Source organism: Primulina huaijiensis, chromosome 1, assembly GCF_012295235.1.
Source record: "Primulina huaijiensis isolate GDHJ02 chromosome 1, ASM1229523v2, whole genome shotgun sequence".
Taxonomy (NCBI): domain Eukaryota; kingdom Viridiplantae; phylum Streptophyta; class Magnoliopsida; order Lamiales; family Gesneriaceae; genus Primulina; species Primulina huaijiensis.
Window position 1 is genome coordinate 4,518,002 of NC_133306.1, and position 25,649 is coordinate 4,543,650.

The window sequence follows — 25,649 nt, forward strand, 5'->3', positions numbered from 1 at the left end:
CTACATTATTTGAAAGTTCATTTTGAGTAACATGATATCTGTGATTCTTCATCATGCACACCCTGTAAATGAACTTGTTTATGCACTTTATGGCTGTCAACATCATGAACTTTAATGATGAAGTTGCTAGCTTTTAACATTTGCAGGATGTGTACTTTGACGATGAATCTGCTGAAGTTGTCATTTCTTCACTTCGTTTGGGAAATGACCAAGAAAGGTAATTGAATAAGCTTGATTCGGGTTGATTTCATTTATACCCGTGAAATTATGAAAATACACTCTTTGCGTTGCTGGGTGCTTGTTTAATTTTATCTCTCTTTTTTGAATTGCTTCTGGCGTCCCGAAAAAGTAGTGTCAATGAGTATGTTATCTCATGGTAGATGAAGTTTGTTTGTAGAGATGCTATGTTCTAAACAGAAAATTGGTTAATTATGATTTTTTTTTAAAAAAGGTAATTATGTGCAATACTTTTCAAGATCAACGAAATTTAACGTAATGGAGTACAGGCTATTTATATTTCCTGGAAACAGAAGATTTTTTGAGGTGTAATTTTATGGTATATGACATATCAACAGCAATCATGATACTATGCTACAAATCAGCTTCAGAGCTGGCAGAAGGGATTTGCATGACCCAGATTGGTCTTTTATGTGAGTTCTGTTATTGGAGCCAGTTGTCATTTTATTCCAAGTTCTCGCACGGCATGATGTCCCTTTATCTTATTATAATATCTCAGTTTCCATTTTTATCTTGTGGTTATGACTTGACTTTTGCTCCGTCTTTTTAGTGGATCTATTTTCACGAACTCTGATTGGTTTGCATTTGAGGACGAAAAAATAGATAATGATTATTTAACCGGATCAATTGCTTCCGCATCCCCCCAACATCGATGAGTATGAGGCTGTAAGCGTTAGAGCTGGTGATGATGTCGTGGTTGAGGAAGACAAGGATGTAAGTGCTGAACCTCCTGAAACCAAACCAACTCTGCATGAGTCCGACCAGAAAGAAACCAAATCTATTGGGTTTAACAGACTACATGAGTGGGTTGAGTGCAGGGAAACTTCTAATTCAGTTGATTCGCCGCAAACCACGAATTCTGCTGATACATCTATCTGACTCAAGTCAATGCTCATTACCAAATGGTGAGCTTCACGTGGAATGACAAGCTCATTCCGCCAATGGTAGACCAGATGAAACGGATGCTTCACAAGCTTCTGCTGATGGGCCGGTACATATTTATCAAACTGATGGTGTCTCTGATGCTAACCCTTCACAATCTGAAGTAATTGCTGAAGTTAACAAACCATTAGAAAAGTAGATTCTCATGCTGGAACAGAAGACTCTTCTCGACATGTGGAATGTCGAGATAAAAATAGATTGTAGATTCTAATAGTGAGCTAAGTTGTTCCTTTTGTCCTTTGCCAACCGCTGACTATGAATTCACTCGTAGCCTAACCTTTTTGGTGTCGATACTGTTAGCTAGGTAAACCCATACTCGCTGCTGAAATGAACAATGTTTTACAGAATTTGTTTACACCTTGTAATTCCAAGGTGCAATTTATTTAAAAATGCTTTTGTCCATTCGGTTTCTGTTGTCAAATTTGTAAATTGAGTTACTTAAGTCACCATTTTGTTTTACCCGCTTCGACTTCTGTAATTAACTACATCTATGTTTATGGTACACTGCTAATGAGAATTGCAAGACCTTTAACTGTAAATTAAGGATTTCTAAATAATGTATTTGATATGTTCACATAAGTCCTTAAAATCGATGTGAAGATAATAACTGCTGTGTATAATTCAACAACAAATAAAAAATTTTGAAATGAAGTTTTTGAAGGCCTGCTGACATCTTTTGAATAAAATTTTACCAGTGACATCCCATTCGCAAAATTTATGTTCCCTAGAACACTCGGAGGAATTCTCTCTCACAGCAAACAAATACAGAGGCTTCATTTTGGCAACTTTATCAGTGGATGGGTTCATCGGAGATAGTGGCTGCTGCATCTGCCTCCGAACTACGCCTCTTCTTCTTTCCTTCTCCGTGTCTAGATCTTCTTGGAGCCTCATCTTCACTTCCGCTTTCATCATTCCTGTAGTTTCCGGCACTGAAATGATCATCTTGTTGAGTTCTACCGCTCTGCTGATATCGCCCTTCATCTTCTGGTCCATTGCCGGAGCCTAGCATCTCTGGACCCTTGACTTGATCTGAGCTATCACTCCTATAACCTGTTGGTGCCCTCTGATCTCTGTTAACTCGATAAGAATTTTGAGGAAGTTGTGATTGAGGTGGTGGATAAAAAGGAGGCATACCAACTGGCCTACCGGCTCTAGTCATGGCAGCAGTTCCAATACCCATGAAAGGTGCCCTCCCTGGACCCATAATCATCCCAAATCCACCCGAAGGTCGACCAGGGAACATCATACCAGGGGCAGGACCTAAAAAATCACCAGAGAACCTAGGACCATATGGTCCAAATCCACGGGGAGCAGCCATACCAAAAATATCAGGCACAGGAAAACCATCAGGATTCATAGCTCGATAAGAAAATCCATCAACTCCCATCATGTTAGGAGGAAAACCTCGAGCCCCTGCAAAAGGCCGAGCTCCGCGTGCAAGAGGGATTTGAGGAGGCCACATCATTCCTCTACTCCTTCCCCTGCCTTGAGCTCCAAAGACCTGTCCAGGGCTTTCATCTTCTTCTTCACTTTCTTCCTCTTCCTCTTCCTCATTATCTTCGAAGGGCACAATATCTGGGTTTTCGTTCCTATTTTCAACGTTTACTCCCTGTGCCATCTCCTCCTCTCGTTTTGATTCTGCTGCAAGAGAGACAGCCTGGGAAAAGAAATTTCAGTCGAGGGTGTATTACCTCAAACAGTTAAACTGCATAATTTATTATTGAAAAATTATACAATTGCACGGCTCATGAAGTCATGTTGCTTTCTCAAAACACATGTAAATCAGAACAAGGTGGTTTTGCCTCAGCATAGTTTCCAATAACTGCCACATTCTCATAAAACAAGTAGTAGATCGAATATATTAACAGGAAAGCATAAACTGCCAAATCTCCAACCAAGGACTAACTATTTACAATAAGAAGGCATTTGTAATTTTTAGAGGTAATAGATTTGGTACACTATTGCAAATGGTCAATACAAGACGCCAAAATAATGTAATAATAGATACTTGGCTCAAATATATTCAAATTATTGATACGTTCATTGGTCAAGTTAGTAAGATATTATAATTAAATGATGAAGCCAGTGTGAGCTGAGGATGGATAGGATTATAGGAAGCTTAAAATGTCTGCAGATTGATCCTAAAAGGTGTACTAACAATTCTGTAAATATTCTAAATACAATTTTTAAGGATTAAAAAAAATACCATAAGATCACTGTCTGGCTCTAGGTAGAGCAAGGATGCCAACTGCTCACCAATAGAGGGCTCCAGTTCTTGGCAATCTCTACTTATCTGCAGTGAAATAACAAAGCAATGTTCAAAAACATTCTGTAAATCTACAGAGCATGCTAAGTTGCTCAGATTCAGGAATTTGAAAGGCAGCTACACAATATAAAATAATAAAAATGAGGTAGGAAAATAAATGATAACATACTACAAACCATCAAAAATAACTGAAAATTGAATGTGATTGTATGCATGATCACTGTGACTAGGACTAAGATAAACATGGGAACAACAAACTTAGGAAATATTTTGAATAAAAAATTGCCTTCACCTGCCCTCTCATTACATAACCTTCCACAAGAAGCCCACAAATTAAGGTTCCAATTAAAAATCAATCTGATATTCTGATTTAGGAATTTGTGTTCCAAGCACCGATATAATCAAAACATTGATAAGCTTCTTGACCTATGTTGGAAGCTTTCAAGATCAATAACAAGAATTAGTACCTTTGGACAGGAATTAGCCCAGAGATATATTGAACTGATAATCTTGAAATGCTGTCTTTTTATCAATTGGTCCTCATTAACAAGATTAAGAACTTTGCACTATTCGAAAACTACAATGTAGCATAATCTAAGGGAATCAAAGAGTTTTATTAACCCCTCAATACAACAAGCTATCCTTGGAAGTTATCAACTCATATCCCCTAATCAAATGGTTGGAAATAAGAAAAATATAGAGTTTCAAAAGTTCAAACTATATTAAAGAATAAGCAAGACAGATGAATGAAAAGTAAGTACCTTCACTGGTAAGTTCTCGTTGTATGGGTTTCTCAAATGCCGAGTTTTGTTGAAGGATAGTTCACAGAGCTGCAAGCAAGATGGTATGGCTTGTTATTGCTTAAAAATTTGCTAATACAAATGCATTTAATGATTCATCAGATAGCAAAACATAGTCGGCCTGAATGCACACACAAAAAAGGGCTCCATGGACTTGCAGAAATGAAAATACTAATGAAGGTGGTGGTGCCATAATCAGTATAGCAGAGCCGAATTCGACGTTATTTTTCACATTTTAACATATGATGGGCTAGAAATCGGATTGGAAATATTTGTTTTAAAAAAAATCATACACGATATTAGTTAAATGTTATGAAGACTAAGGACCTAGTATCACTAACTTTACTTGCTGCATATTAGGATAAGAATGCGACACAAAGAAGTACAACAGCTCAAAGAAACAGAGGGCATAGAAAAAATCATAAAATATGAAGAATCTGTTAACATCCAACATTACTCTTAAAAAAAATATTTAACATGAATTTGACTTCTAATGACATAAATAGAAACCAGAAATTGGTCATAATAAGCTAAAGACATCAGTTGGGATGTAAGCCTCAGATACAATCTGATGAGAATAAATGAATCATCAAACCAAGAAAATGCATATCACAGGTTACTGAAGCTACTTGACCAGACAAATGCTGTGCCTCAGAAAGGTGATGATAAGAATCAATCAAACAGCAGGAATCTCATTCATTCATCTCAGAAGAATAGATTGAATACTAATGATCCTTGGGAAAATGAGAATATATTGAACTTCAAATGCATTTCCAAACAACAAGGACCTTTAACCATTTGAGAGAAAAATTTCGTCCATAATGAGCAGTTGTTCCATGCGCATGCTTCCAGTTTCCTCCACTGACGGAGCCACCAATTCTGGATGTCATCTTTGCACAGCCCTAGTAAACCACAATATATCTACTATAAAAATAAATTGGTGCCATTACTAAAATAAGGGAACGAGCCTAAGCTTATTTTTGTTTTAATATTAAAAAGAACTACACCGGTCATCAGTAACATACAAAACCCACCTGAAAATGTCTAGTCTTGTTGACTGAAAAAATCAAAATGACATTCTCAACAGAGTCAAAAGCTTCATTGAGTTTAGCCTCATTGCTTCGCTGAGTTGCCCATACACCTTGTTGAGCAGAGAGTTCCAGATTCTCAACATTGCAACTTTTGACCACAAAGTACCTGTTATAACCATATGAGCATGGAGAGTTTAGAAGTCATAATGCCCCGACTGAATAAACCTATCTTGAGTGGTTTAATAGTTGGGAGGTTAAGGGATTGAGAAGAGGCATGTTCTGATTAAAAACCTCTACAAGGATATTTACCTAATACAAAGATCACTACATGAGTAGAGAGTTAAGTGGTCATAATGCCCCAACTGATTAAACCTATCTTGAGTGGTTTGATAGTTGGGAGATTAAGGGACGGAGAAAAGACAGGTTCAGATTAAAAACCTCTACAAGGATATTTACCTAATATAAAGATCATTACATGATGCTGTACAAAACTTAAGATCGAAAACATTAATTCATTTCTTCCGGTGGTACATTTAACTTCATGTGGGACATTCCCGTATTTGATTTCCTACATTAGTGAAAAAGTACAGGCATCACAAAAGAATATGGTTTCCCAACCCTTTTCCTCCATCTTCCCACAAGATAGATTGTAATTTATAACAATCCATATGCGTGACTGAAATCTTTTTCCTATGAAGCCTGAAAACTTATTTTCAAATGAGAATTATCCTGTGGAATTCCTAGCCACCAAGGTTTCAATGAGTGAATTAACATTATTATCCTGGCATAATTTTAAGTTTCAATGCAAGTCATCCACTTATAAATTCAAATATTATACGGTAACCAAGACGCCTAATTAATTATGAAATATTCACAAACTGCCTAAGGCTATAAATATCATTGGGCATATACACAATATAATACAAAATCAGAAAGTATCAGTTATCATATACAAAAAACTATTTTCCATCAATATACATCTCTAGTCCAAGAGAGCACTCAATTTGTCTACCAAGAATGAGAAGAGGAGCGTAGAAAGTCTTCTATTATTATCTTTCTATCTTCGTTCCACTTGCTATTATCAGAATCTTGATTTCTACAAATATAATTAAGATTAACTGTCTTTGTCCTTCGGAAAACGGAAGCTTCTAAATAGAAGAAACCCACCGACTATATGATTTAAAAAACACTTTTGGATAAAAAAATTTATATAAATAAGTGACAAAATAGGAAAAGAAAGTTCTCAGAAAAAGAGAAAATGAAAAAATAAACTTTTTCATTCTTTCATTCTTTTACGACCAGGTAATCCGGGTGGCTAGAAGAACATATATCTTGTCTTAGAAAGCTTCTTTCCTCTACTGTCAGAGTAATGTACCAGGATATTTGCTTTCCAAGAAATTGTATGAATTCAAATCAATTCTATTAAAAATTGCAGTACCTACAAGCTATTTTTATTGACTAAAAGCATTGCATGGGCTTATGAGCATGGACAAGGGTTAGTGCATCAATTTAATTCTCTTTAGAGTGTACAATAACAAAAATCAGACAAAAAACAAACAACCAAAACTAAGAAATACATCGACCAGAGAGTAATAGGAAGAAACTGAGAATGTGAAAGCAGTTAAGGTCCATGACAATGGCCTTAAGAAAGTAACTACAGCTGAGGTTGTAAATATCTCTTAAACAAACAACCATAGATAAATACATGAACTGTTTGGTGACCTAATTAAAGACTTTGTTCTGAACGGACCTAGAAGTTCCTTGGGGCAGGGGTGTTGCAGTCCTATGAACTTGATTTTGCTGGCCACTGGGAATAATCTGTCCTTGAGATTGTCCACCCAGCTGCTGAGTCTGCAGTCCTAGCTGTGGTTGTTGATGCACACTACCATCCCCTGTCGTGTTAATTTTTTCTGATTGACTTGTATCATTGGGTCCTTGTGGAAACTGAGGTTTATCTACTGGCTGGGCATAATTAGTATTACGGTTTTGAAAAAATCTGTTTGAGTTTCCGTAATTGTAAGAAGCCAATTGCTGGATCTTCTGAAGAACTTCTTCCACAGGAGGTGGAGGTCCAGGCAGCTTTGCATGCCTATACCTACAATCTGGGCCATTTGGACAAAATCCCAATTTATACCTGTTAACAAAGCCAATCAGAAAAAAAAACCATGAAGTGGTGATGATGCAAACCATGAAAAGGAAGAATCAAAGATGTAATCTTTTTTCCCATGAAATCATAGTCATTCCGTTGCTTAACCACAGATGATAAGTATCTAGAAACAAAATAACAATAAAAATACATAGACATTGTTTGTGAAAATTCTACCAGGATCCCCCGTGGGATGACCAGAAACAATACGCATTAGCCTTAGTCTACACAGCAGGGTTTCAGACTGATACACAGTCAATACCATGTTCAATGTAATGTGGTATGGTACATAAAGTAAATCAAAATCAAAATTTAATGTAACGTTTACAGCGGTAGCATTTAAGTTGCAAGAGAAATATAATTTTTACATGACCAAAAAGGGAAAAACAAAACAATGATGGCAATACGGAACCAAAGACATACATATTGCATTCCTTGATATCCTCATTCGTGTGCTTATATACACAATCCTGCTCTCGGCACTCTCCGTACAGACGAAAAAACCGGCAAACTGGCATCCGCGACTTATCGTACTGATGAAGGAATCCACAGGCATCGCCTTTCATGCACAACGATCGCAACCAGTGACGGCACACCGTCTGCCGGAAGCTACGTCTTCCACCACCAATTCCTTCCGCCGCTGGCACCGGTGCGTTGGAAGGGTTACTGGTACTGAGTCCGGCGGAGGCAGAACCCGCTGTGGGGTCCGGCGATGATTGGATCACGGGTACCGATGCAGTCGGGTGTGTGGGCCCCGGGTCCAACCCGCCCTCGAAGTCGAAGCTTAAACCCCCTTCTGCATCATCCATTTCGGACCGATCGAGGAGTTTTGCAGTTGCTACCGATGTTACTTTGTGCTTCAGTTGTTGTACCTTGTTTGGTCTAAAAGAACGAAAATTTATCAGAACACCTAAAACATACAAGGGCTTAACCCCTTNATTAATAATCTATCCTTAACTTATCACTCACACCAAACATACCCTTAAAGAGTTAGAACCGTTGGAAATAAAATAATAATAATAATAAATAATAAATAAATAAATCGCAGAGTATATTTATTTCATCTCACGTTTCACAGAAGGTTTACCAATAATAAATAACATTGATTTATTATTTTTATATTATACATTTTTCATAATTTCATTACATGAGTCTATCAGTGTCTTGATAAATTTACTAGCATGCAAAAAACACATATAATTAAAATATTTAATTCTTAAAATAATTTGTAATAACGAAAATTTTGCAAGTTGTATGCAAATCTCTGACAATTAAACTAACTAAATAAAGACAAAAACTTGTGGGAGACGGTCTCACGAGTCGTATTTTGTGAGACGGATCTCTTATTTGGGTCATCCATGAAAAATTATTATTTTTTATGCTAAGAGTATTACTTTTTATTGTGAATATCGATAGGGTTGACTCGTCTCACAGATTAAGATTCGTGAGATCGTTTCACAAAAGACCTACTCCTAAATAAAGAGTAGGTCTCTTGTGAGACGGTCTCACGAATCTTTATCTGTGAGACGGGTCAACCCTACCTATATTCACAATAAAAAGTAATACTCTTAGCATAAAAAATAATATTTTTTCATGGATGACCCAAATAAGATATTCGTCTCACAAATACGACCTGTAAGACCGTCTCACACAAGTTTTTGTCATAAATAAATTACAATTAGGAAGAAAAACACGGGATGTTTTAAAATGTAAAAGTTACAATCTAGTCAATTGCAATATTTTCCATCTTTCTTTTATCTTTATTATCTGTTTTAAAATATATATCACTTGAATAATATCAAACAAGGTTTTTATAAGGCTTTCTTCCTTTATTAAATAGTAAGAAATATTGAATTGTATTATTTCTACTTTATTGCACTAATCATATAAAAGTCACTCAGCGTATTCTCTTGTTTAAAGTAGACCAGTGAAAGATACACATGTGTTACATATGTTATTATTATTATTTTTTAAGTTGATCAAATAATAATAAAAAAAATTAACATGAAATTGTTTTCAATTTAAAAATGAAGTTTTGTTTATAAATTTTTTTTATTGTAAAACGTGGAGTGACTTAATGACATTTGCCGTAGATAATAGATAAAGAAAGATAATCATGAAATAAAATATTTTGATATCCTCCCAAAATAGTTACCATGATGATTCATCTTTTATATAAGAAAAATACTACATGTAAATTAAAAGGTACACATTAGTTTACATATTTTATTTGAAATTACAAAATTATCTCAAATGCTTTTTTTAAAGAGATTTTTCAAATAAAGTCCATGGATAATTTTGTAATTTCAAAGCTAATGTGTAACCCTCAATGTACATGAGATGGATCATGTAATGAACTAGTTGACATCTGAAATTAAAGTGTAATGAAATATGGTGAGTTTGGGGGTTTAATTCACGTACGAATTGTTGAATCAAATGCCAATTATATTACTCATCCACCATTCACTGTTGATTCTGCTGAAATGGATAGAAACACAAAGCTTGTAAATTATGAACACAATTATCATTGATAGGAGACTATACACGTAAAAGAAACTTTAATAACCAGTTGGTGTAGTAGTAGCTGTTGAATCTTCTCCGGCTTCGATTTTCTTGTAAGTCGCGTCCGCTATCTTCGTCGCTTGGGAGGCCATAGCCGTGTCGTAAGATGCATGAAGTCCAAACAGGAAATAGTAAAGCAATAGAAAAGCAGTCCACACTGCAAACCTCATGAAGGACTCCTTTTTAAGAGATCCGAGAAGGAAGATATTAATAGCAATTGACAAAGATGGTAACCAAGGTACCAATGGGACACCCCAATGCTTCGGAGTGCGAGCTTGAGGGACGAAAAACCAGATTCCTAAGGTGGAAATGATCAGTATTGGTACCGTGATGCAGTAGGCGATCCAGCCCTTCTCACTGACACCCCAGTAAATGGCAGTGGCAATTGAGGATCCAAGGATGAGCAAAAGGAAGAGTATTAGTTTGTTGCGATTCTCTGTAGAGGTTTCGCCACTGACATAGTATCTACGAACGAGAAGGGCAATGGCAACGAGCATGAAGATGAAGAGCGTAGAGATTGAAAGCAATTCGGATAGGATGCCGAGGTCTGTAAAGAAAGCAATGGCTGCTGTAGCTGCAAGCATGACAACGGTGGCATTAATTGGTGTCCCTGTTCTTTCGTCAACTTTGGCGAACCATGGTGGCATCATGTGAGTGCGTGCAATGTGGGTGAGGTAACGAGCCTGACCCACTGCCCCTACTAGCAGAACTGATGTCATGCCTTTTAGTGCGCCTGCTGCAACCACATACTGAGCCCAACTCCACCCAACCGCCACAAATGCCATCGAAAAAGGAGCATTAACGTCTATTTTCTGGTATGGTTGCATGAGGCAGAGAACTACGGCTAACACGCAGTACAAGAAAGTGGTAATCACCATAGAGCCAACAAGACCGACGGGGATATCTCGGGCAGGATTTTTTGTTTCCTCGGCCATTGTGGAGACTGCATCGAAACCAACATACGCGAAGAACAGTACAGCAGAGGCCTTGAAGATTCCATGTGGGCCGTATGGTGAGAAAGAAGAGTAATTCTTGGTGTCTGCTTTGATAAATCCGCATATGATGATGAAGACAATGACGAAAAGGTGAACGACTGAGGCGATGTAGTTGAGGCGAGAGGACCCCTTTATGCTGAGAACTGCGATGATGCAAATGATTATGATGACACCAACAGCTATGGGGTCAAGTTGGTCGTAGCCATGAGCTAGTCCATTGGCGTGGATGCGAAAATCTTTGGGATTATGGTTGCACAATGTGGCGAAGTAGGAAGTCCAAGAACGTGAAACAGCAGCACCACCGATGACATACTCGAAAAGGATGTTCCCGGCGGCGATGAATGCCACGAAATCCCCAAGCTCCACTCGCAAGTAAGCAAATGAGCCACCTACAAGATTTGGTTGATGAGGTTGAATAAAAAATATTATCTACCACTAAACTTCTTCATGGGCCAATGTCGATTTAAAAAAAAAAAAAAAAGTTGTGGAAAAGCTCGTTCCATTATTTCGGAGTCGTCGATAATGTTACGGGGATTTTGAGGTTGTTGACTAGGCGAAATGTCAATGAATTAGGCGGGTCTTCTTGGCTTGGCCCAACTGGCCGCAAATCTTTTTGCAGATTTTGTGGAAAAAGAGCTCGTCGTATCTATACAATTTGACCAACAATTTCAAAAATTACAGAAATATCCTTAGTCAATTTATATAATTATAATATAATATTTATTTCAATATAAATCAAACTAATTATAAAAATTTATTAATTGCTAAAAAATAAAAAATGATAAAAGTACACTGGACGAAATTCCACCGCTCTTCATCCGATCATATTATTTTAACAACTCCAATTTTAACTTGTAAGAATCAAAGTTTTATTTTTATATTAATCAAAAACTAATATCTTTATTACTACTAAAAATTATAATAATTTACTAGTTATTATGCATGTACAATCTTTTTTATTATTATCGATGGACTAAAGTGAAATTTGACAAATGAAATAATTAAATTGATATTTGAATTGTTGAAATAAAAATAAAAGTGTGTGTTGAAATTAAAACAAAAACAAAAAACAAAAGTGTAATATTAATATCATATAAGGGTAAAATTGAAAAAAAAAGTTAGTGTCTTCTATAGGCAGTTATTATCATGTACTCACACTTAATATAATAGTATAGTTGTGTTTCAACATACACACTTACAGATTTTTTACTCGTCAGTCATCAATTTTTGGCTGTCTTACAAGATTATTTAATATATTTTTTTTCGAATTTAAAGTATTTTTCTGAAAACAAAATAGTAAGAAAATGTTCAATCAGTATTTTTTAAGGGAGAGTTTTCGTTTTTTTTTTTTAAATCTTAAAACTGGGATGTCATAATTTAAACATGTTGACCAAAAAATTTATTTTTATTTTTAAATAAATATCATTAACATAAAACTAAAAAATATCCAAAGACTTTGATGCTATTCATTTTCATGCAAAAAAAAAAAAAAGAGAATAAAAATATCCGTCGGAGAATATAACATTTATATTGGTTTTCAAACCAATATTTGAAACTAATGCGAAAAAAGTGGTGGGACATTTTTTAAATAAATTTATTAAAACCCAAAGTAATTGTTTTGAGCATTTTCTAAAAGGTTATTTTTAAAAAAAGTATTTTACTAAAATAATAATATTGTTCGAAATTTTTAATTTTGTTTTTGGACGAACTCATATAACTCGTTCAGAGCTTAAATAGAATATTTTATGATTATTATTTAAAATAAAATAAGATAATGTTAATTAATAAATATAATTAAAAATAATAATTAATTTTAATTAATAATCATTAAAATTGTGTAGATAAAATTAAAAATATTTTAATTTAATATAAAATTAAGAAAAAATGAGTGATCAATAACAATCACAAATAATGAGTGTTAGTTAATAAAAATAGTAATATAATGTGTATATGAACAGACCTTTCAATGAGGTGGCGGATTTAGTTTTGTTAATGAATGCGTGTACCTGCGACGGGGATTTCCACGGCGAACTCGGTGTAGCAGAATACAGAAAGCAAGGCGGAGAGACCGGAAATGACGTAAGATAGCACGACGGCGGGGCCGGCATCTTGATTGGCCTCCTGGCCGGTGAGAACAAATATTCCGGAGCCGATGACGGCGCCCATGCCGAACCACATCAAGTCCCACCACGAAAGCGTCTTCTTCATCTCGTTCGCACTTCTCGCCTTCACATCTAACTCCGTCTGAACATTCGACCTGGTCAGAACCCGGTCCACTAATCGAACCGGAGTCTGTCTCAACGCTTTCACGTAATTGGCCGTGCTCTTGAACGACTCCTCCGGGAAGAAGTCGTCTTTTGTGAACGAGCACCCTGATCTCCACCGACTCAACTTCCCCGATGACGGCCCTCCTCCGTTGGTTTGGGTTCCTCCTCCCATCTTCACTTTCCCGTTTACACCTGCAAAATTGAAACATGAACTATATATGTTCTCCCAAATACGATCGTTTAACAGATCTAGACCAGGAAAACAAACAGTAATCCGAACAAACTCTTGAAGCAAAAGATTAACTGACAAAGCAGACGATGAAGTAATTCGGTAGGTGAATACTGAAATAACACAATCGAAGAAACAAAAACAAAAAATCAGCAATTTGGTGACGTAAAGCACGTTTAACCATGCCCACGCAGATGCATGCGATTCAATCCCAAAACAGATTTACTAAAGAATTAAACAAGAAGAAACGAATAAACTTGCGCATAATCTTACAGTTCAATCTTTAGTAAATAACAACATTAAATCACCGAACTCGAATTCCGGCAACATAAAACTCGTGTGTACCTGGGTGTGGACCGTGGAGAGAGAGAGAGAGAGAGAGAGAGAGAGAGAGGTAGTTTATGATTCTGAATTCAGAGCTCACCGCCGAGGGATCGGGCGGAAATAATGATCGGTGACAGGCTGTGCTACGTTGACGTGGTGAACCTACTAGTGATTTCAACTATGTAAGCATGGGTTTTGTAAGGAAAGTATGGATTGAATTTGTGGTAGTACATATTATATTTTAGTTGGATCATTTATTATAATTTAAATTTATTTTATTTTAAAAATTCAAAAATTTATATATTATTTCTACAAATCAAATTACGTATTTAATATAACTGAATTATCTTTATTTAATTAATAATTATAAACTTGATTTATTAATTATTATGAGCATGATTAATATACGTAGTAGTCATTATTTTAGATACTTATTGCATGCATGTCATTTATGGTAATAATTTACGCGTATAGTGAGAACAATTAATACCACTATAGGGTATGATTACTGATTTGAGGTCTTCTTCAAAGAGCTTTACATAATGTAATTGTGGACTACAGAGTTGACTTTTTAAATAAAAAAAATTCGGATTTTTTTTTTAATTTTAGAGGGTTGTGATACGATATTTTATTGATTCGTAGGATAATTAAAATAAATAAGTAAATAAATTTGACACTGGATAATTAAAAATTTTTGACTAGAGATAAAAATAATGATTATATTTCGAGATGTAAAATAAATGGAAATATTTTTTTGAAATAAAATGAAGATAAGATTATAATATTATGGAGTTGGGAAAATTATATCATTTAAATGGAAACAAACCAAACAGAGCCTAAATATTTTTAATATTGTTTGAAAGGAGATGAAAATAACCGTAGGATTCAAATATTTGGTGGCCGATAATGTGAGAGCTAAAAAAATATACATAACAATTCTTGTGAAATGGTAGCATGATTCAATTTTACGAGACAAATCTTCCATTTAAGACACCTAATGACAAAATATTACTTTTTATTGTAAGCATGAGTATGATTGTCTCGTCTCACGAATAAATTTCTATGAAATCGTATCACAAGAGACCTAATAAAAAATATATTGTGATATAAAGTTACAACAAAATACAATACTTTGTAGTGGAAATGGTGAAATGAAAAAATCCATATTTTTCCCTTGTGTATTTCATATCTACGTTTAGCTCGTAAGACAATATGATCATAAATTGTTTTACTTCAATTTTGAGATAAAGACAAAGACTCATATGCTTACCATCCATTGGTGGTTATGCAATAGATGTGAAATCAATTTTTTTTTATTGAAAAAAAGAACAAAACTTGGAAGCTCAAATTATTAAATAAAGATTAATTTAGCTGTCACCATCGATCAAAGTTCATATAGCCTTCGAGGTACAAGATTGTCCTCAGACGGCTGCCGGCTTTTTCCACAGGATATTATGAACTGAATCTCTATGGCGGCAATTGGAACTTTATATTGTTTTTTAACAAGAAACTCGCAGTAGTTATTTGTAAGTATGAATTGGATAAATCGTCAAGCTGAACATAATAACATATAAATCTTGTTAATCAGATAAATTTTATGTGAAAAGCTGGTCTAAAAAAGATTTAATAAAGAATAAAACATCTAATTAATCGATCATAAGTATATCTATTACACTAAATCGGAGTTGATGAAACTTTAAATTATTTATGTTTCCCATGTCATATTCTATGATAATAACAATAAAAATAGTAAGATGGGGACTTGAAAATGAAAAGGAGAGAGAGAAGAATCTGTTTGGTGACTCGGAATCTTACGTTTGATGCTAGAATCTTGGGAGGATAACCATTGGCAATATTTTATATATACCTATTTGTCTTATATATATATTTCGAGTCACAACAGTTTGACATAGTGTATATCACTGTAGTATTTAATTTATGTTTATATTTCATTAAGATCAAAGTTGTCATGTCTCTAGTTTTACATAGTAAAAATTGAAGATTTAAATTAAATTTATAATGTATTATGTTGAATTTTTATAGTAATTTAGGTTAATAGTTTTTGTAAAAGCAAAGATGAATACGAAGTAGTTGCTATATGAGCCAATTGTGCAGTCACGCAACCACGAGCTCAGGCTCAGGGCGTGACAAAATAGTATCAGAGCCGGTCACAGGCAAAGAACACCGAGAAATAAATGCTAAGCGGGGCAAAGTACTACGTGTATTGGAGTCACCTCTTGAACCTACGAGGTAAGGTGCTAGATGATGGGAGTCATCTCTTGAACATGTAGGAGCCACCTCTAGATTCTCGACGTTGGTGGATCGAGGGGTTAAGCCACGACGAAGACGTCGCGTTCTAAAGGAGGGGTTTGAGTATATAAATGATTTTTTTTGTCTTTTTTCAACTAATTAAAAACCTCATTCTCACACCACTCTAACCCTACTCTAGACGAGCCCCTAAAACTCAAAAATTATGCTAAGAAACTCTGGAAAATTTTCAAGTGAATGGCTTTATTTTATAGGCAAGAAGCAAATATTTCATCCAATCCATATTGGATATCTTCCGATCACTCGTTGGACAATATATATATATATATATATTATATATTATATGTTTAAATATTTCACTTAGTTATTTAAATTTTATTATTATTATACATATATATTAATTATTAACACTATAAAAAATAATTAAATATTAAATAGACCTAATAATGTAATATATAGCACGAATCACATTAAAACGAAAGGAGACTTGTATCCGTTAAAAACCCCATACGGTCCCAGAAAAAGTACCCAAAACTTCTGAATAGTTTGTCCATTGAAATACACTTTTTCTGCTCCCTAAGAGAGATTTCGTTTTGCTTAAAAAACAACAAACAAAAGAAAAAAAATGGAATCCACTCAACATATTCAGTATGATTACAACGAGGGACCAAGAAATTGGTAGATTTAGCCTGAGGAAAAAAAAAAGAAAGAAAGAAATTCCTCAGAAAATAAGTTTCAAGATACTTGAGAATGGTACATGATCACAATTTCGAATCTACCCACTAACAAAGCACGATAATGGAAAATGACACACATGAACTAAAGTAGAAACAAATCAAGAAGTTCATTAATCTGAAGTTAGCTTTCTCCTCTCCTTTCCGTTTTTATCTTTCGCCTTCTCGATTTTTACGGTATGTCTCCCCCCCTTCTCCGTTTTCACACTACCACTGCTGTTGTGCTTGCTGACAGATTCCTCTTGAGCACTGCACATTTGAGACTTCAATCGGAACCCAAACTTCTTCGAGACGTTCCCCCAGGCGCTGGATTCTTTGCCCCGACCTAGTTTCTCGATTTCTTGCCTCATGTTAGAGCACTCCTTTTCGAGCTCGGAAACTCTCATCCTCATGCTATCCATGCCTACTTTCAAGACCTGGTTTTCACGAACAGCGTTGGCCCACCCTCCATCATTTTGACCCATCAACCCGCTTCTTAATTGTCTCGACCCGTCGAGATTTTCCGAGACGAGGAAGCAGCCTGCTATTGAAGTCCTCAGTTGCAGCTGCTCAAAGAAGAGGACTTGGACTATTATTCTCAGAGGAAGCCTTTCGTTCTGAGCCGCATGGGTGCAAGCTTCCAATGACAGTTTCTGGCAGTCCATAAGCCGGCAGAGTTGCTCCCTGTCTGATTCTGCTAGCCATGGATGCGACTGGTTGCAGGAAAACAAATAAAAAATAAATAAACTTTCACGAAGTGCTTTAAGACGCATGTATTGCATAAAACTGAGTCTGTTGGAAAAGTTACCTTGAGATAAATATCTATGGCACGATAAAGACCGTCATCCAAGGGACGTGCATATTCAGGAACAGCAGCCATTAAAGACTGAAACTTCGGGAGTTTCAGATTAACATCTGGTGCGACCTCCGCAAGGTACCCATCAATCAGTTTGGCAACCATTGTGATCGGTGTCAGAGATGGTGATCCCATTAAGTGACCATCATCAGAACCTGGAGATGCACCACCGAGTACCTGATCCACAGCCATGAAATGCTCTAGAATCCGATACACGCAATCCACATCATACAGGGTTTCCGTGGAGTACGAAAAATTCGGCATCAATAGATCCTCTAGAGTCGCTTGATCGAGCTGGACACCTATCCTTTTCTCCAAATTCGATGTGCAGGAGGGGTTTACTCGAAGAATCTTGGCTGTTTTAAGTAAACCAAATAGAAATTTGGTTGGGACCAGACCCTTCTGCATCGGGAGTAAATGGTCAATCTCTTCGAGAAGCAGCTTTTGATCCTCTTCAGGTAATGAGACCACCGATCCCACTGGTGCAAGCCGGTTGCTGGACTCACTGGCACCCTGGCGCCGGTTTAGTCCTGGCAGGTACTTTCTTGCATAAGAATTAAGAGAACCAGCGATAATTTCCTGTTTTACTCCCCGAGATTCCAATGCCGATATTAACCTTTTGTAAAGAGGTAAGCTTAGAGATGATGCATCCTCATACCACCAATCTGAATTCGAATTTCTTGGCCTAGCACCGGTGCTTATCCCATTCCATAAAACGCTTCCTCCAGGACTTTGCATCGGGCCACCATGCTCCATCACAGGCCACCCAAACAAATTTGGGTCGGTACATGCCTTTGCAGCTAAACAATCAATGCATCTTTTAGGGACTTGGAGTTCCTCAGCATAAGAGAGAATATCATCACAGGTTTGGAGTGCTTTCAAAGAGTCCTTCCAGTTACGTAGAACCACTTGATTGAGAAATATTTCAGTCTGAGAAATGAGGTTTCCCTCCCCGTATTCTTCAGTCATTTCAAGATGTTCGGCAGCACACCGAAGGTATACCACATTAGCAGCAGTGAGTTCGAGTTTAACCCCGTAGCAGAATTTAGCTACAAGTTCAAAAGATTTTGTCCCTCCAGGAACATCAGGAAGCTTAATGATAGATAATCCTTCTCCTTCAGACGCCTCTGCAATTAGTCTTTCCATAACCCCACTTCTTGAGAGCAACGGAAACTACGGAACGTAAATTTGACTTCAGTAAATGAAGAAAACAAAATCATGTTGAGATTTCTTTTGGAGATGTAACGAGCAAAACAATTTGTTCAAGTGGGACTCAAGTACACGCGGAATCAAAAAAAATTAATCAGTATTTCTTTTAGATGTCTTCTCAGAACATTATTAACATATTCTCGAAACAAATACTGCTATGTTGAATAAGTCACAACAACCTACCACATTAAGATCTGATAAGTGGACATTAAACCTGAATCGGTAAATTATAACATTAAGATAATGAGAGGCAGTAAACATCATCCATGAAAAGTAAAATAATACCTTGTGAAGATGAAAGGACATTTCCCCAACTTCTACGACTATATCACTGGGGAGACCGGTCGTGCAGAACCTGTAGTTAGAAGAAGAAAATAAGCACGTTCAAGAGACAAATAACTACTGCATTTAACAGTCAACTCCAGTAACTTCACTGCCATAAACCGATAAATAACAGTGAAACAAACACTTAAATTTCAAATCATTCGGTCATAATGCTAAAAGAAGAATCGATTAGTTTTCAGTTTGTGACAGGATTTTTAACTTTTTAGTCCAAATCCATTCTAAACATTTGGATCAAATCCTTCAACTTTAATTTTAACTTTTTTTAACAAAAAAAATAAAAAAATAATTCAAATTCCCGATCACAGGAGTCACTTCAAATTTATTCATCTGAATCAAATCTTTCAATCAACACACCATTAGATATTGATCTTCTCAGGATGAAGCAAAATCAGAAACCAACATCGGAGCAAGGATCACGGCTTCATAAACTCAAATCAAGAGGAATATAAAAACCACGGGACAATCATACTTGAACTATCAGCAAAATCAACCAAACAAAAGGATAGTAGTAAGTAGTTCCCAAAATAAGAATTCCAATAATAGCTAAAAGGTTAATGTTGAAGGGTAGATGAACGAACCAGGCTTGTCCTTGTTTCTGAAATGCATCAGTTTTAGATCCCAATTTCATGCATGCCATCTCCTAAAAATGTACTCCAGATGAAATTGCTTCAGTTTCTGAACCTTTTCCGGAGGACCAACAATCCTCTTCCTCCGACCCGAGATTTCTTCAACCAAAGCAATGGCAGTTCAATTTTTTTGAGCAGCAACAAATCTTAAACCAACGCCAAATTTCTCCTCTTCAATACTTACAAAAGCGGTTTACAAAAACTTAAACTAAAAGCAAAACTTAAAAAGTATTGATAATCAAAAAACACCGAAGAAAACAATGATATTGCGGAAGGCCACTTCAAAGACGCCAGCTTTATGCTATCAATGCGGCAAGCTGCTCCACAAGCAAACCCCAATAGAGTAATTTCTATTCATTTCTCTGTCCCCAAAGGAAAACCCAATCGCCAGCTAACCCAAAATCTCACTCCAGAGCGAAATGTATTCAAGAAATTATAAAATTTTCGAATCAGACGCCAAGTTTAGGTCAACCCCTCCAAAAAAATAAAACAACCCAGTTGTTCTGACACAAACTACTGCCTTCTTTAAGCCCAAGAAGATTCCAATTTTCAGCCCTTTGTACCACATGAGCCACCGTAACCCTCGCTCCCATTAAAGAATAACTCGAGTAGAAATTAAGGAAAACCCGCAGAAATTTCTTGATATTATATTGCACGACAGGGCTTGGGAAATCATAATTAATGGCTGCTCTGAAACACAAACAACTCCTTCATAAAAGTGGGACCTTTCCTTTGAAACGTACTCATTGCTTAGAGATTCCAAATTAATTAAAAGCCAAAAACCCATCTGGGATTTTATAGTTAGTGATGGTGAAATGATGGATTATATATCAATAATCAAATGAAATTATCGAAAATGCACAATCTTGAAACCTTTCATTTATTTATTTTTTGATTGGGTTATCTCCGATCTTTGAAAGCAACTGATATCTGCTCATCCAGCCAGACCATGTGGACGCATTGCTTTCTTTAATGCTTTAATTCTTTCTTTATTAAAGGTAATTTATAGCATTGTGTGTGGGTAGTGGATCCTAGAGCAGATGGGAATGTGGGAAAATTGACAATGCCGAAGCATGATATGATCATATAATATAATTTATTCAAATTTGTTACAAAAAAAATACAGTTTTCATAGTTTGTTTGCAACAAAATCTAAAATTTAAAATGAAATTTCAATTTTGATTAAAAAAATTTATGACAAAAATTATATCAAGAAACCGTTGTGACAAAGAATATAACCAACTTTGATAAAAATAGGGATAACAACCACTTAAAACTCGATTGATTCAACCTCGTGTCAAACATTAAAAACGATTTTATTTCTAACAAAAAAACCCAAAATTAATACATATATAAAATTAGAGTGAGACGGGTCAACTCTACCGTTATTCACAATAAAAAGTAATATTCCTAACATAAAAAGTAATACTTTTTCATGGATGACCTAAATAAGAGATCCGTCTCACAAAATACGACCTGTGAGACCGTCTGACACAAGTTTTTGCCATAAAATTATATCCAAATCATAACAATCGAATAATAATTTAACAACAAAATGATGAAAATATTGTGAATTAAAGTTAAGAATAATACATTTTTTATTCAATATAATATAAAAATTTTCCAAAACGAGTTCATTAAAATCCGTTATCCACTTCAAATTCGGTTATTAATCGGGTATAGACCCGCTCAAGTGGAGTCGGGCTTAAACCCAACTAATGGAAATCTATGTTTTTTTACTTTAAAAAAAATTGCTAATTTAGCGTGTAATGACTTTTCTTCTACATTTCTGGGTCAGAATGATGGCTATGGTCACTTATAATTATATAATATAACATATTATATAATGGATGGTTGAATATCATCATTACGTCTGAATGCATATGAAGAGTTTGAATAAATTTCAGTTATTATTTAATTATTTGGCAAGAAATTTAAAATTTTCACTCCAACAAATTAATTAATGAATAGACAGAAATTATTTTAAAAAATCGAAAATAATGAAGGAAAATGAATTTGGGCTGCGTGGCTTCAACATCCAAGTGCCTCGAAACTAGAGTGCCATTGATTAGAGCTTTTCACGAGTCGCGACCGGCCCTTACACGCAATGATTCTTGAATTTATTATATATATATATTAACAACCGAGACATACTGGTTATATATTTGGAATATTATTGAATCAGTTTATAAAATAAATATTGAACATTTTGATATGAATATTATATAATTAGTGTGTTTGTATATATTATTATTCATAACAAAAAATCTATTTTTCTATTAAATTTAATTTCAATAAAAAAATGTAATAATATTATGGTAGAAAAAAGAAAGGTTTTTTTGGTGTTTAAGTGGAAGGTAAAAAAGAAGAAATTTTAGTGTTTTTTTCGGATAGTTTTTCTAATCCTCTTTATTATTATAATACATTAGTAAAAGATATATACGCATTGCATGTGTTGTTATTATTATTTTTTTTAATTTGACCAAATAATATTAGACAATTAACACGATATTATTTTCAATTTGTTAGAGTTCAAATCGAAAGTTTTGTTTAAATTTTTTTTAAATGTAAAATTTAGATTGACTTGAGGAGGTTTTTAGTAAAATAAGAAGTATAATTATATAAATAAATATTTTGATGTCTTATAAGGTAGTTATTATAAAGGTCTCACGTTTATTTATATACTAGTTATTATGCACACGCGATGCGTGTGTACAATTTTTTTTATTATTATCGATTGACTAAAGTGAAATNTATATATCAATGAAAGTCTTGGTGTCGAGTTACAAGTTGGTCAATCTTTCAACCAAATGATCGCTCATGTTTTTTGTGTAATATATAAATTAATGAAATATGTTATTGCGTGGCGTTTTCGAGCTACCCTTACGACTTTTTTTTTATTGGACGCCATCTTTATATGTATTATCTTAAAAATAACATGAAAATTTTTCACAAAACGGATTGTTAGCAAAATTTATTCGACTTTACCTAGGTTGTAATCCAATTATGGTAAAGAGCACACGTGTAGAATTAGACTTTTAGAACAAATTTTAATTTTCTGGTTTAGGGAATACCTAAAAAAAAATTAGTTGCACGGAAGGGTCGGTAAGTAGGTGAAACGAATTTCTTTTATCTATTTTTTTAAAAAATAAAATTGCTTGCATTAAATATGGTAAAAATAGAGTACACGTACAAATACACTGAGCATTCCCATTGATAGTCTCAACTTTTAAAGGAACTAAATTTCTGGAAGATCGGAGATTGCAGCATATTTTCTCCTCTGTTGCACCTCGAAACTTGTCTTGCTCACATGTGAAATTCCTAACAAAATCACCGAGTCATGTTCATGATTTTCAATCAGATTGCGAATACAGTTTCTAGCCCAAGTTTTTTCACAAGATGAACTAAAATAATGCATCAATACATTTGAAGATGATGATCCCAGTTTTCCGCAGAATCCTCCAACTCATTTTCTGATTCATGGCTCACTCATTTCTTGCCAATCTGCTCATCTCTGCGAGTCCTGATTGATCAGCAATCAGACGAAGTGTCTCTAGTCACAATGATTGCTTACAAACATTACAGTTCCTCACCAGATAGTTAGTTCGATGCAGCAGATTTAACTATAGAAAAAGGAGCGAGATTTTGAGGACTGAAGATGGGAAAAACAAGAAACATCTTGTTTTGGTGGAAAAAACCATACATTTTAATCACATAGAACCTACGTGTATACTTAGAGCAAAACTAAGAATCTGTGTTACGTTCACAATATTAAAACACACCTTCAACTAGAAAGCCGACCGCCGTCTATATTTTGGGACTTGAAGCTGATCAAGTGTCTCCTCTATGATTTTATCATGCTTCCCCACCAAAACCTCGTGTAAAGTTACAGTACAGCAGAATCCTTCGTTTGTTGAGCACGCTGTTATCGTCATCTAACTCAAATAATTGAAGGTCCTCTATTCAAGAAGTGAAATTGAGAGCAAGAGCAAAACATGTTTGTAGAATTCCAACGGGAAGACAACAGTCGTCTCATTTGCTCATCAAATTTGCAAGCCCGCTTCTTTTTCAAGCCTACCCTCTATGTTCTTTCTCACCACTAAGCTGCGCAAGTACTCTGCATTTGCAGATCCTGTACTTTGAACCATCTTAGAGAATGCACTCGTTCTGTTTTCAAAGAAAGTTTTTCTAGGAGTATCATACTCAAGAACCTTTAATTAAAGATGGATTCACCACCATACATAACTCCGACTGAAGATATTAGAAATGAAAGAACATATTGTGGAATTTGATATCATTGAGATAATCTTTGATATGAGTTAGAAATTGACGAAAATATTATTGAATTTTATATTTTATATTATTAAAATTGCGATAAACCTTAATTTGGCGTGAGTTTATTGCGATCAAGTCATAAAAATGAATTATCCAAAGATGTTATTTGATAAGAAGACATGCAAGATCATAGAGAAAAATGGACATACATACAATTGACTGCTTGATACCTGACCAGAAGCGAGAACAAGAACTTGATCACCGTCTATAATAGTGTTGAGACGATGAGCAACAGTGAGCATCGTGCGGGATTTAAATTCTTCTCGAATGGTTTTTTGTATGAGGGCATCGGTCCTGACATCAACAGCAGCAGTTGCTTCACCAAGAACAAGGATTTGCGACCTCCCTCCGAAGTAAAGCTCGAGCAAGACTTAACAATTGCCTCCGGTCAACACTAAAGGTCTCACCTCCTTCCAAAACCTTGACACATATCAATTGGGTATTTTTTTTTAGTAAAACAACATATGAAATGAAACAGAACACTGAAGTTGCACAAAATACAGTTTGAGCTTCAGCAAGTTCGCTAGTCAAACTGGGGAAATAGAAAAAGAATTCACTGATGATTCCATTAGTTCATAGCAGCATATAAGTTCAAGTTTTGGATTGAACTGCAACACCTATAAAACTTGGTGTTTTTTTTACCTTAGCATCCAAACCAATAGCACTCCTCCTAACGACATCCTTTAAGTGAGCCAACTCCAGTGCCACCCAGAGGTCTGAATCATTATGCTCACAGAAAGGATCGAGGTTGAACCGTACAGTACCTACATGAACAAGAGTAGACCAAAATCACAAAGAGATATAAATGATGGTATCAGATCAAGTGTCAAGGAGAAACATAAAAAGCTTATCAATGAAATGTACCAGAGAAACGAACCGGAGATTGTGGTATGATAGTATGATACTGAGAACTTCACGTAATCTCTTAATCCAAATTTAGAAATGTCAAAATTATATATCAAGATCCTCCCCCTTCCAAGTTCCACAATTCGAAATAATGCATTGAGCATGCTTGATTTTCCTGCACCGGTTCTTTCCAACAATTCCAACCTTCTGGCACGCAGAGATGGTGAAGGACAATCCCCGCAGGGCCATAGGAAGTCCAGACCTGTATTTCAAGAAATCATCTTCAAACTTAATCAAACCAGGTTCAGGCATCCCAGGTGGAGGACGATTCCCCTGAATGATATCTGGTGCCTCTGATGCCAAATCTCTGCTAGCTATTCTCANAAAAAAAAAATAAAAAAAAAAAAAAAAAAAAAAAAAAAAAAAAAAAAAGGTTGTGTTGATATAACATAAAGAAGGGTAAAGAAAAAAGCAAGTGCTACTGAGACTGATCGATACAAGACTAAGACGGCGTGCACCAACCTTCTGTGAACTAGAGACCTTTTGGGCATTACACTTGGGGAAAATTTATTACTTTCTTCATTTTGAATAGTCGGAGAGTAAAAGTTGTTATACAAAACTAAATACAAGATTTATGAAATTTTGAGTTTGA

At 35.3% G+C, this 25,649-nt stretch overlaps 3 protein-coding genes and 1 pseudogene across 5 annotated transcripts; all 4 read right to left on the reverse strand.

Annotated features, from left to right (window-relative positions):
* Positions 1 to 1,763: 1,763 nt before the first annotated feature.
* Positions 1,764 to 8,347, reverse strand: LOC140978867 (30-kDa cleavage and polyadenylation specificity factor 30-like). 2 transcript variants are annotated; one of them, XM_073444109.1, is made up of 7 exons: positions 7,846 to 8,346; positions 7,027 to 7,410; positions 5,280 to 5,442; positions 5,034 to 5,147; positions 4,207 to 4,275; positions 3,386 to 3,472; positions 1,764 to 2,836 (listed from the first exon to the last, which is right to left on the reverse strand). In XM_073444109.1, the coding sequence occupies exons 1-7, from the start codon at positions 8,229 to 8,231 to the stop codon at positions 1,970 to 1,972; spliced, it is 2,070 nt and encodes a 689-aa protein (XP_073300210.1). In that variant the 5' UTR covers positions 8,232 to 8,346; the 3' UTR covers positions 1,764 to 1,969. The 2 variants fall into 2 exon arrangements, with proteins under 2 accessions (XP_073300210.1, XP_073300216.1); XM_073444115.1 differs by having other exon boundaries at positions 2,533 to 2,836; positions 3,436 to 3,472; positions 7,846 to 8,347.
* Positions 8,348 to 9,821: 1,474 nt separating this feature from the next.
* LOC140978904 (cationic amino acid transporter 1-like) lies at positions 9,822 to 14,018 on the reverse strand. 2 transcript variants are annotated; one of them, XM_073444147.1, is made up of 3 exons: positions 13,900 to 13,922; positions 12,986 to 13,438; positions 9,822 to 11,368 (listed from the first exon to the last, which is right to left on the reverse strand). In XM_073444147.1, exons 2-3 carry the CDS (start codon positions 13,416 to 13,418, stop codon positions 9,981 to 9,983), a joined length of 1,821 nt encoding a protein of 606 aa, XP_073300248.1. In that variant the 5' UTR covers positions 13,419 to 13,438; positions 13,900 to 13,922; the 3' UTR covers positions 9,822 to 9,980. The 2 variants fall into 2 exon arrangements, with proteins under 2 accessions (XP_073300248.1, XP_073300245.1); XM_073444144.1 differs by having other exon boundaries at positions 9,823 to 11,368; positions 13,821 to 14,018.
* Positions 14,019 to 16,684: 2,666 nt separating this feature from the next.
* LOC140978915 (BTB/POZ domain-containing protein At1g30440-like) lies at positions 16,685 to 20,655 on the reverse strand. Its single transcript, XM_073444154.1, has 4 exons — positions 19,769 to 20,655; positions 19,131 to 19,200; positions 17,589 to 18,809; positions 16,685 to 17,493 (listed from the first exon to the last, which is right to left on the reverse strand). Exons 1-4 carry the CDS (start codon positions 19,825 to 19,827, stop codon positions 16,915 to 16,917), a joined length of 1,929 nt encoding a protein of 642 aa, XP_073300255.1. The 5' UTR covers positions 19,828 to 20,655; the 3' UTR covers positions 16,685 to 16,914.
* Positions 20,656 to 23,114: 2,459 nt separating this feature from the next.
* On the reverse strand, positions 23,115 to 25,548 carry LOC140972039 (ABC transporter C family member 12-like; annotated as a pseudogene).
* Positions 25,549 to 25,649: the final 101 nt, after the last annotated feature.